This window comes from Rosa rugosa, chromosome 5 (assembly GCF_958449725.1).
Source record: "Rosa rugosa chromosome 5, drRosRugo1.1, whole genome shotgun sequence".
NCBI lineage: Eukaryota > Viridiplantae > Streptophyta > Magnoliopsida > Rosales > Rosaceae > Rosa > Rosa rugosa.
Window position 1 is genome coordinate 52,597,176 of NC_084824.1, and position 12,938 is coordinate 52,610,113.

Here is a 12,938-nt window from a genome sequence, read left to right on the forward strand (position 1 = left end):
CAATGGTGGATGGTGGAGGAATAGTCACGGCTCCTTCTTCTCCCTTCGGCCTTGCTTGAACTCCGTGGCTTGCTTTAGAGGATGGAGAGAAAATGAGAGAAGCTCACCGCAACAATATAATTTTTCTGAATTTTTTTAAGGGATGTGGAACCCTTTTCAACGTCAAAGAGGTGGGTATATATAGGAGCATGGCTAGGGTTCACAAAGCAATCAGAAATTTCCACATAGCTTCCACCAATGAGAATTCGCCAAGTAAGCTTTGTGATGTAGTCCAACCAATCATAGAATGCCAAGTAATCCGTGTGATGTGTTCCAACCAATCAAAATTCTCTAAAATACCTCCCTAATATTTAATTGCCGAATTTCCTTGGAATTATTCTGATTTTCTTCATGAATTTCGGCCAATATTCCTTTAGGGAATTTAGGGATGCACCTAGACACGTTTTCAGCTTTTCTTGGTCTCCACCTTTTTCTCTTTCCTTTTATTTCTCCCTTGAATCTCTCTTGGCGTCATCTCCTTGATTATTTCTGATTTTCACGTTGGCAATCACACCAAATTATTTCTCCAACAATATTTCATTCCCATAAAAGTCTCCCAAGAAAATCTCTCATTGAAATCCTCAATCAATCATCTTTAATTCCCATGTTGCCACCTTGTTTTTCTCCTTAAGTATTACATGGCAAATTTAATCCCCAAGGAAAATATATTTTCCTTTTTAAAAACTCTTCCTTGATTTCCTCTTGCTTTGGACGGCAAAACTCTTAAGTCTCCACATTTTTCTCTTGACGTCACAAAACCCTAGTTTACATGGGCTTTATCCACTTTTGCCGAAAGTCCATCTTGCTTGATAATTCTTGGGCCTTCTTGCGTCCTCTTCAAGCCTTGATGTCTCCAACGTCATGTCCTTCATAATTTCGATCACACATCTCAATGGGCTTCAGAGTTTTGCTTCACACAGTTTCCTCTTTCGAACAGGATTTCCTGGTTGGACCAGGAAAGCTTCATTTCTTCATTTCTGCTCAATTGTGTGGTCCTTTGCATCTCATTTTTGCTCCCCTTGGTGTTCGCAAGCTCCTCTTTCCATTTGTGAGTTCATTTCCACTTTTTAGCTCCGAAGTCCTGAAAATAGAAACTATTAAGAAAAATAGAAACTTTCCTAAAATGAAAAATGGCAACTTTCCTAAACTGAAAATGGAAACTTTCCAAAAATGAAAAATAGAAACTACCGAAAATGGAAACTTACTAAAAATGATAAATAGAAACTACAAAAATAGAAACTTTCTACAAATAGGAACTTTCCCAATCGAAGAATGGAAACTTTCCTAAACAGGGTTTTAATAAGGAAATAACGCAAGAACTGTAGGGAAAAGCAAGTAAAACGTCGCATTAAAATGCTCCTATCAGATTCCCCCACACTTAGCTTTTGCTAGTCCCTTAGCAAAATCACACTAAGACACACACTAAGACTCAACGAAAATTTAAAGACTCTAACAAAAATAATGACTCTATTGCCCTTCAACTTTTTGTCTCAGCAATCTCTTACTTTCACAACACCAAGATTAGCACTCAACCAAGATTCAATGTTTAAGCATTCAAGAGTTAATTAAAACATATAATCCGCACATACATAAGTAGGACTTGGTTGTAACAATGGTGATGGGGTTAAGCTCAGCATGCTTCAGACAAGTATGATTCAAATCTCACAAAGTATATCCCTCTTTCTTCTCTCAGATCATGGCAATGCTTAGAAGCTTATAATCACTCAAGTATATGTGAGAGAACATATTTTAAGGCAATCAAATAGCTCACATATATAAGAAACGAAAAGCACTTAATTTGTGAATATAATTTTCTTTCAAAAGATCTCATGAAGGATACCAACTACTTGCACGAATGGACTGCCATAGGTTCAACTCTTGTAACTCATCTCCACATCAAGGGCTGTCCCATCTTAAGGATCAAGAAGGTCTTCTCAAAGGTTGTAATGGGGCCAAGGCTCAAGGTTTAAAGAAATGAAAGGTAAGGATTTATCAAAATATCCTAAGAACCTAGCAGAGCACATGTAAATGTAGAGACCTCGAAATATTCCACCAAGGTATTGCAAAAACGTCACTTTCCCCTAGAGGTAACATAAAAGGGCCAAATATCTTCATGTTGGGCCCAATCTTCATTGTAAACTTCCCTTGAACTCTAGTGAAATGGACAAAGGCCAAATTTTTCTGTAGTGGGCCTTCAATTCAAAGTAAACTCCAAAATCACTAAGTATGGAGGACTAAAATCCATAAACATTTCTTTCTTTTCTTTCTTTTTTTTAGCCGTACACATTTTTCTTTTATTTTCATTTTTTCACGGCTTTCACATATTTTTCTTTTCATGGACAAGTCTACCCCCACACTTGAACTTTCACCTCTTCTCAATCTTCATCCTTAGCACCAAACCCATGTAGTATGTCTCAAAAGATAGCTCCACTAAGTTCTTAGAACAAAGGGTAAGGTTGTAACTATACTAAGCTTCATGGTTAAGGATTTTAAGGGCGATGAACAAAAATGCTTAATGTAGGTTCAAAATGGGTTTATCTAGGGGGGTCCCACGACGGGCACAAATAGGGACACAAGTTTATTTAGCAGTGGTGGTCATTCCTAGGGTGCCTCTATCCCTTCCAGAATCAGGGCCATGTATTGATATAACGTCTCAACAAGCACAAGAGTGAATTCTAGCATTCTCTAGTCCATTAAACTTAATCTATGGCAAGCAGTCAATCAAATGAAAGAATAATGAGATCATCAAAACATCGCCAAGAAATTAAGAATATAATTTTTCATTTTCACTCCAAGAAAAAGGAACATGGCTCAAATATCTCACATGGGCTTTATGAATCAAAACTCATCTTAACATGCTCATATTCTGTACCAAGGTCATGCAATTCATATCCACTACACATGCATGCATTTTTCATATATCTCAATTAACCAAAGAATACCATGTTAAAATCATCTCAATATTGTGATCCTCTTTTAGCCATAATTTCAGAGATATAGAATCATCCTAGACAGTTGAAGGGGCATCCTATGACTCAAAACAAAACAAAAGCAACGAAATTTTTTTTTTATTTTCTGACATTTTTCGATTTTTTTGTATTTTTCAATATATGACTCAAAATAAAAGACTCAAATATAAATCCCTTCCCCCACACTTAAATATTGCATTGTCCTCAATGTAATCAATTAAAAGCATGCAATGAAACACTTAAGCATATAGGGATGAAATTTACGAAAATAAAGTTCAAAGAAAAACAAAAGATACAAAATAAAGAAGTAGGGAAGAAGAAGAAAATCTGCGTTGAAGACTCCTCCACAGCTACTTCTGAATTGGGTTGCCTCCCAAGCAGCGCTTAATGTTTATAGTCTTTCAGCCTAGACTTGGTTTCCTTTCGTCCTCAGTTGGTTGGGCCTTCAAAGCCTCATTTTGGGTTTGGAATTGTGTTGATCGGAAGCCTACCAGTTTCATGAAACTTGGTCATGAAGTCCACCACTTGTCCCATCTGCTTCTTAAGGTCAGCAATGTCCTTGGTGTGGTTCTGTTGTCCTTGTAGCAAAGTCTGTGTGGCACTAGTCAATGCCTGAGTGGAATTAGTCAATGCCTCTATCGTCTTATCATAGTGGGAATTTGAATTCCCTGAGTGCTGTTGAGGAGGCATGTAAGGTCTTTGATAGGGAGGTCCTTGAGGACGTTGGAAACTGCCACCAAGAGGGTTCTGAACATTCTCATTGTTGGTCCACTTGAAGTTGGGGTGGTCCCTCCATCCAGGGTTATAGGTATTCGAATATGGATCATACCTTGGACGTTGGGGACCTCCTTGATTTCCTTGGTATCCTCCTATGGCATTCACAGATTCCCAACCACCATTCTCACTTAGTTGAGGACATTGATCCGTAGGATGTCCTTGGGTAAAACATACCCCACAAGCAGAAGATCCTCCATGGCCTTGAGTAGTCGCCACTTTGTTCACAAGAAGGGTGAGTTTGCTCAATTGATCCGCAATGGCAGGACTAGTGTTCACCTCATTGACCCTACGAGTGGTTTGTCTCACACCCTCATACTGTTGAGTGTTTAGGGCACAATTTTCAATAAGTTCCCTCCCAGCTGCAGGTGACTTGTCCACAAAAGCTCATCCAGCTGCAGCATCAAGCATTTGCCTTTCCAAGGGTAAGAGTCCTTCGTAAAAGCAAGTAAGGAGGGTCTCATCCTTCATCTGATGTTGAGGGCATTGTGCAAGTAAGGAATTGAACCTCTCATAGTAGGCACCATAGGACTCATCATGGGCTTGCTCAATTCCACTGAGCTTCTTCCTGAGTGTGATGACCTTTGAAGCTGGAAAGTATTTCTCCAAGAAGGCCTTCATCATTGTGTCCCAAGAAGTGATGCGTCCAGCAGGAAGCTCATATAGCCAATCCTTGGCTCTGTCAGCTAAGGAGAAGGGGAATGCCTTCATCTTGAGAATATTTTCATCTGCTCCTTGTGGTTGCATGTTTGCACACACAGCCTGGAATGCTCTCAGATGCTTGTTGGCGTCCTCCATATTAAGACCATGGAAAATAGGGAGTTGGTGCAATAATCCACTCTTCAGCTCAAACTCTGCATTCCTTCCTGCAGCAGGGGCAGGGTACACAATACTCGTAGGAGGTCCTCCTTGGACTGTTGCTCTAGAGAGTTCCCTAATAGATGCCATTCTCTCTTCTTTGACTTCTTCAGGTGGTGGTGAAAGTGGTGGTGTAGGTGGTGGTGAAGGTGAAAGAGGTGGGGTGATTTGTGGTGATGGTAAGTTAGGCGAAATCAAAGGTGATGGTGAAAGTGGTGGAGATAGAGTTGGTGTAGGTGATGTGGATTCCTCTGAAGGATCTAAGATTCTCTTCCCTTGCTCGTTGAATGTATATGGCTTGAATTGCAAGGGAGAAGGTCTTCTGTATTCGAGTTGTGGAGGATTCTTCAAACGAGCAAGTCTTTCTTCAATCTCTCGTGCACTAGGGATTTTAGAAGGCTCGGTCATTCATGGAAATCCTGAACAACATTAAGTTTACACAAGTTAGTAAATTACAAAATACAAGAAACACAAGTTAATATTTCATACAAGAAAAACGTCACTATTCACAATGTAACAAAAGAGACTTACAAAGTTTGTATAAGTAAGAGAAGTATAAAACAAACCAATTTACATGTGAAGGTTATGTACAAGTATGGAAATGTTATAAACATAGTTAATATCTCAATTGATTCCAAGTTGTAAGTCGAGCCCAATAGAAACCACTACTATTGGTGAGCTACGATATAGGGATAGTCGCTTAGACATAAGTCACTTTCCTTTGTTTCAGAAGGCCAGATAGCCAGATTAAGAGGTAAGTGAGAGGGAGGACTCATTTTAGTGATACTACGGAGGCTACTCCCTCATTGAGGTTTACGCCCCTATTGGCTACTTCCACATTGTGGTTTACGCACAGTCTCTAGTATCTCTGAGATCCAATTTGAACCCATCACCCAGGGTCTCAACCTAAGACACCATCTGTAATGCCCCTTACTCAGCTTGGAAATTAACTCATTTTTTAAACTGTTCTCCATGTGCTAATAAAGGCCGCCCTCAACCTCATAAGACCTTAGAAAGGTACGAATGAAGGGTTAAGGCCAATATTAACAAAAGGGCCCTTGTCTACTCATACGATTTTACATACTCACAACAATTAAGTATTTAACGAAATTCATAACTCCATTTTTTTTTTTATTAACTTTCTTTACAAGTAAAATTAGACAAAGTATGTACCAAATTTTCACATAAAACACATGTACAAAATGTCACTATTCACAAATTTTTTTTTTTCTTTTCTTTTTATTTACAATTATTTTCGACATTTAGGTACGGGAACAGGGAATCTCGGAGTGCAATGGGCTATAACAGCTACCATTCCAAGATTATGTTTAATCCAATATACCTTAATGTATCACAACAATTACTTACATTTTCTTTTGTTATAAATATTATTGATATCAAATCTAATTCCAAGCGGTAAATCAAGTGGACGTGCGGCCCAAGTATAATCGTCTAGACACTAAGTCCCTCCTACATCCTTTGGGCAACCTTACTGAAATGGCCAGGTAGGGGAGGACGAACACAAAAGGTAGGATCCATTTTGGCATAGGCTACTCCCACATAGTGGTTTACGCCCATTTGTAGCACTTCTGAATCCAGAACCCGTTATGAATGTTGTCCCCTTCCTAGACACCATCTCACATAGGCTATACTTACTTGGATATAAAAGGTCCTAAGTGTGAAGACAGTTCAATGAATGTTAATAAAGGCCGCCCTCAACCTTAAGGGACCTTAACTAGGTACCAATAAGGGGTTTAGGCCAATATTAATAAACACGACTTCACCTATTCCTTCTTTAATTTACAACCTACAATTAAACTCGTATTCAATAATATAAATAACAACCAAAGTAATTAATTAATTAATTTTCGAGAATTACAAAATATTAATTAACAAGTAAATTTTTTTTTTTTTTTTTCGGTCACAATATAAACAAAACACAATATTCACAATGTGAGAAATGATTTTTCAATCCCCGGCAACGGCGCCAAAAATTGATACGCTTTTTGCAAGCGCATAATTTAACCCTGAAAATATCGTTAGTAGTATAAGCAAATAGGGATCGTTCTATTCCGGGGATTGAGGGTACACCTGTCATTGTCAAACAATTAAACAATTAAAATTAAAACAAAGTATAATATTTACAAAGATATTCACAACTATAAACATTTTACACGAAATTAGGGGGGATTTTGTTTTTGGTTTTTCGAAAATAAAACTAAGTTAACAAAACAATTAAATTGCAAAAACATAAAAATACGAATGGAATGAGAGAACAAAGATCAAAACCGAAACTATGATTAAAATTGATTCAAACCCTAATATTGTTCATCTAAGTCATGAGAAAGGAGTTGATCATGTGAAACATTCGAAAGCAAATGAATTCCCATTTTTTACTTTTCAATGCTAATTAATCTAAGCGAAAGAACCTAGATTAATCCTATCAAACATGCAATCAAACCCTAGAAAGCTAGTCAATCATGTCATGTTTAATGCATTACACATAAAGAAAGGCTATCAACTCAAGTGTACAACTTAGTATGGAAAAGTCCACCTAATTGCAATCCTCGTTAATTAAATTCGATCTTTGCTCAAAACTTTTACTACTTTGATTCAAGTTTACACAAAACGAAAAGTCGATTTCATGTTCTTAAACCTAGCACCAATTATATCGAAACCCTAAGTGTTTGCAACCACATAAGATTCAAATACAAAAGTTATCTATAACGCAAATTTAATTAAACAAACCCACATAAGCAACTCTCGAATTACAATAATAGAATCTGAAAATTCTCATTTAATCATAAAAATTCCAGAAATAATAACTTTGTTCAATCATGAATGTCAACTAAAGCAAACCAACGAAATTCAAACAAAGGTTACAAAGTAGAGGTCGAATTACACCGTGGATGGAATATGAGGATGGATGATTTTCGTTGTGATCCTTGAAGCTTGAAAGCAAGTCTTCAATGGTGGATGGTGGAGGAATAGTCACGGCTCCTTCTTCTCCCTTCGGCCTTGCTTGAACTCCGTGGCTTGCTTTAGAGGATGGAGAGAAAATGAGAGAAGCTCACCGCAACAATATAATTTTTCTGAATTTTTTTAAGGGATGTGGAACCCTTTTCAACGTCAAAGAGGTGGGTATATATAGGAGCATGGCTAGGGTTCACAAAGCAATCAGAAATTTCCACATAGCTTCCACCAATGAGAATTCGCCAAGTAAGCTTTGTGATGTAGTCCAACCAATCATAGAATGCCAAGTAATCCGTGTGATGTGTTCCAACCAATCAAAATTCTCTAAAATACCTCCCTAATATTTAATTGCCGAATTTCCTTGGAATTATTCTGATTTTCTTCATGAATTTCGGCCAATATTCCTTTAGGGAATTTAGGGATGCACCTAGACACGTTTTCAGCTTTTCTTGGTCTCCACCTTTTTCTCTTTCCTTTTATTTCTCCCTTGAATCTCTCTTGGCGTCATCTCCTTGATTATTTCTGATTTTCACGTTGGCAATCACACCAAATTATTTCTCCAACAATATTTCATTCCCATAAAAGTCTCCCAAGAAAATCTCTCATTGAAATCCTCAATCAATCATCTTTAATTCCCATGTTGCCACCTTGTTTTTCTCCTTAAGTATTACATGGCAAATTTAATCCCCAAGGAAAATATATTTTCCTTTTTAAAAACTCTTCCTTGATTTCCTCTTGCTTTGGACGGCAAAACTCTTAAGTCTCCACATTTTTCTCTTGACGTCACAAAACCCTAGTTTACATGGGCTTTATCCACTTTTGCCGAAAGTCCATCTTGCTTGATAATTCTTGGGCCTTCTTGCGTCCTCTTCAAGCCTTGATGTCTCCAACGTCATGTCCTTCATAATTTCGATCACACATCTCAATGGGCTTCAGAGTTTTGCTTCACACAGTTTCCTCTTTCGAACAGGATTTCCTGGTTGGACCAGGAAAGCTTCATTTCTTCATTTCTGCTCAATTGTGTGGTCCTTTGCATCTCATTTTTGCTCCCCTTGGTGTTCGCAAGCTCCTCTTTCCATTTGTGAGTTCATTTCCACTTTTTAGCTCCGAAGTCCTGAAAATAGAAACTATTAAGAAAAATAGAAACTTTCCTAAAATGAAAAATGGCAACTTTCCTAAACTGAAAATGGAAACTTTCCAAAAATGAAAAATAGAAACTACCGAAAATGGAAACTTACTAAAAATGATAAATAGAAACTACAAAAATAGAAACTTTCTACAAATAGGAACTTTCCCAATCGAAGAATGGAAACTTTCCTAAACAGGGTTTTAATAAGGAAATAATGCAAGAACTGTAGGGAAAAGCAAGTAAAACGTCGCATTAAAATGCTCCTATCACGTTACCGAAGCATCCGGCGACGACAAACTCAGTTGAGGCGGCGGTCCGGCGCCACTAGTCTCCACCAAAGCTTTGGAGCCCAAACGAAGTTGTCGGAGTTCCTCCATGAGCTCTGATTGAAACGAAGAGTGTTGAGCTTGGATCTTCTCCATAGATTCTCGCACCTCCTGGAATTGGAGCATCGTCTCCTCACGATGAGCCTGCAAGTAAAGGTCATATGGTGGAGGGTCCACCAACGAAGAAGACGATGCACTCGTCACCTTCTTCGATCCCCCCATCGATTTGGTCTCTGATACCAGATGATGAGTACCCTAAAAAATGAAAGAGAAGAAAACAAGGAAAAACTGAAAGAGAAAATAGACTTTTATACATATTCGATAGTTGAATTACAAAATGAAAGGAACAGAGTATATATAGGCATATATCAACCAAAACGCTGCGTTTTACTAATAAGTAGTTGGTATAATAAGTTGGTATCCCAACAGTTCACTTCATTGATCTGTAGAGATCATTGCAAGATGATGTTGGAGATAAAAATGTTTGATAGAAGCCTGAAATTTTAACAAGGACCATCCTATGAAGTTTCACCATTCTTAAAACACATAGAACAAAATGATTGATGAAAAGGAATGAAGGAAGTCTGGATAATTTGGAAAAACCCACTGAAAGTATAATAGTCGAAACCAAAATTCCATAATAAATCCATTTTTCTTCAGATCTGGAAGCAATCTATTGAGATTATAAAGATGAAATAAATCTACTTGTATAAAGAAAAAATATGAAACAAATCTATGAGCTACTCTTGTTTCCGGCATCTGAATGCCAAGCCCATCAATAAGACTGAAATTTTCAAAGAATGAAGTTAACAGAACAAAACTGGAGATAAAAAAGTTTGAAGAACGATGAGTATGAACGGAAGGAGATGACAAGCCTCTGAAAAGCCCACATTTTGATTCATTAAATGTCATTTGCTGAAGTGGCTCTCATTAAAGGCCCTTAGATACTGGATCGATGACTGAAACTAAACGTCAAGAACATACATAGCTGTTGTTGGGCTAAGGAGAGGATCTGGATACGCACTCCCTTCTAAATATTATCTACTTACATTACATACATATACATACATATAGCTAAATATGGTGCAAAGTTTGGGATTGGTGTTAGCGTTAATTGTAGTGAAATTAGTAGTGGTTCCATTATTTCGGTAGTTAGATTGCCAGATTGTTATGTTAAGAATATGAGGCCTATAATTTTAAATTAAGCATGTCCAAATTTTGGCAGTTTCAAATAATCAATTACATATAAGGCCATTTTTGAATGTTTTGTTAGCCATAGGGCTACCAGCTAATTTTATTTTCCTCATAAGGTTACTAGATTAAATATTGTGTTAAATTTTGGATATAAAATTAAGATATTTACACAAATGCCACTAAAGTAAAAAGTCAACAATCATTCTCTCTCTCCTCTTCGGCAACCTCCGGCGAGGGTATCTGGCGAACTCTGACGACTTCCGACTAAGTTTCCGGTGACCACAGAAGTCATTATCACTAGCAACAAAAGCTACTCCAGTGAGATTTCTGAAGACATCCGGCGAAGTCACAAAAGTTATTCTCACCAGCACCAAAAACTATTCTCACCAACAACAAAAACTACTATTACCAACACCAAAAAAACTACTTCACTGGTAACAAAAGCTACCGTCATCACCAACAATTAATAGTGACTGTCACCAACAATAAAAGATACTCTCATCAATGACAAGAGCTACTCTGACCAATACCAAAAGTTACTTTACCCAACACCAAAAATTGCTATGACTGACAACAAAATCTACTTTCATCAACACTAAAAGCTACTACCAAAAGTCAAATTGTCAAAAGTTACTCCCACCAATACCAAAAGCTACAACCAAAAGTCAAAGGTACTCCCACCAACACCAAAAGCTACTACCAAAATTCAAAAGTTATTCTCACAACACCAAAAAGCTACTCTCACCAATACCAAAATTTACAACCAAAAGTCAAAGCTACTCCCACCAATACTAAAAGCTACACTTACCAACACTGAAAGCTAATCTCACCAACACGGAAAGCCGCTTCACTTGCTCTTTCTCTTTCTCTACCCAAAAAACAAATTAAATTGCACAGCTCCTCCTCTATTTCCTCTCACTCCCAATAGTTAAAAAAGAGGCCATGGCCTAAGATCACATGCATCTCGCCGGATTACATCCATTGCCTCAAAATGATTGAAAAATCGACAAAACCATGCTCAATATCAACTCAATCAAAGTGACACATAAACCATTGCAATTCAAATAGCTCCAAAGACACAATCACACCAAAAACGGTGTCGTTTGAGAGAGACAGAGGGGCTTACGAGACGGATGATAGCCCTCTGACCATAAATGGTGGATTCGAACCAAAGCTCAGATCGCAGTATAACTAGCAGTTCGATCTCGTCGGAACAAATGGCCTCTGAACCCCCTCCTCCGCCTCCTTCTCCACACCTCGGAAAACGCTGTCTCTGCCGGAAATCACAGCACCGGGAACTGAGAAAGACCATTGGCCTCCGATTAACATCGTTTTCGCGTCACTCCAGATCGCCGGAGCCTAGCTCCAGATCCACTACCTCAGCTCGCATACCAGATCCACGACCCGTGCTGGCATACCAGATCTTGTGGACGACAACGATGATGATCCTGTCGAGGCTGAAGATGGAGGAGACTCCGACCGTGGTCGGTGAAGCCATTGCCTCTGATGACGCACACCACCTCTAGCAAGGCCGCATCAGAAATCTTGATGACTAATTCGAACAGTGGAGAGGCTCAATCACTCTCCCGGTAGCCTGACGACCAATTCGAATCGTGGTGAGGCTCAATCACTCTCTCCCGGTGGCAGTTATCTCAGGTCAAAGCGAGGTCAAGAGAAAGGTTTGTGGTTACGGGTAAGGGGGGGGGAGACAGAGAGAGAAAGAGAGAGACGGTTTGTTTTGTTTGTAGAGGGGCACAATTCTCATGGATGAAATAATTTGAATATGATAGTGGCCTAATGTGTACAAGAAAACTTAGGTGGCCTTATGACTAATTAAAGTTTCAAAGTAACACTTATGAGCAATTTTCTGAAAAATATATAATCTCTTGTTTGTAGTTTGGCAATTGGTTCCCTGTCAAAAGTAAGAATTCGTTGTGGAGAAAAGAATTTCGTGAGAAAGTAGATGTATTTATTGATAATACAATCTTCTAATATAGAGGATTATATATACAATAGTCTTGCTCAGCAAGGAATCCTATACATAAGTAAGAGATTAATACAATATACTTTTCTATTATATCTAGGGTAAATAACCCTGTTTGGGCTAGGCACATAAATGTTAGATTTCCTGCAACACTCTCACTTGTGTCGTATAAACAAGAAATCATGTAACATTGATGGAACTCCTCCCGTTGCCTCATTAAAAAACTTTTCGAGTAACAAAAATTTAGTGGGACAAAAATAACCAAGGTCGAAGGGCAAAAAGAGCACAACATGCCATTCACATTTCGAGATAAACATGTAAACATTGAACCTCACTCAGATGTCAACGTCTTCCCCTGATTACTACAATCACGGGAGTTCGGATAATTCTCGTTAACCAATTATATTCACTTATTTCTCGAGTGTGGATTTAGGCAATGATTTAGTAAATAGATCTACCACATCATCATCAGATCGGACTTGATTCACTTCAATCTTGAGGAGAGATTGTTATTACTAATTGTAGAAGAACTTAGGCAATATATGCTTGTGATGTCGCCCTTGATGAAATTTTGCTTTATTTGTTCAATGCAATCGGCATTATTCTCATAAATTCATGTAGGTACATCTATGGTAGACTTCAAACCACATGTACTTCAAATATGGTAATTATATATCTGAGCCACATACATT

At 38.1% G+C, this 12,938-nt stretch overlaps 1 protein-coding gene across 1 annotated transcript; it reads right to left on the reverse strand.

Annotated features, from left to right (window-relative positions):
* Positions 1-4,056: 4,056 nt before the first annotated feature.
* On the reverse strand, positions 4,057-12,178 carry LOC133707952 (stress response protein NST1-like). The gene is made up of 4 exons (XM_062133413.1): positions 11,389-12,178; positions 9,018-10,589; positions 7,543-8,727; positions 4,057-5,059 (listed from the first exon to the last, which is right to left on the reverse strand). Exon 4 carries the CDS (start codon positions 5,046-5,048, stop codon positions 4,170-4,172), a length of 879 nt encoding a protein of 292 aa, XP_061989397.1. The 5' UTR covers positions 5,049-5,059; positions 7,543-8,727; positions 9,018-10,589; positions 11,389-12,178; the 3' UTR covers positions 4,057-4,169.
* Between the last annotated feature and the right edge of the window lie 760 nt (positions 12,179-12,938).

Coding starts and splice junctions, on each gene's coding strand:
- LOC133707952 (XM_062133413.1), bottom strand. CDS start 5,048: ATGACCGAGCCTTCTAAAATCCCTAGTGCACGAGAGATTGAAGAAAGA.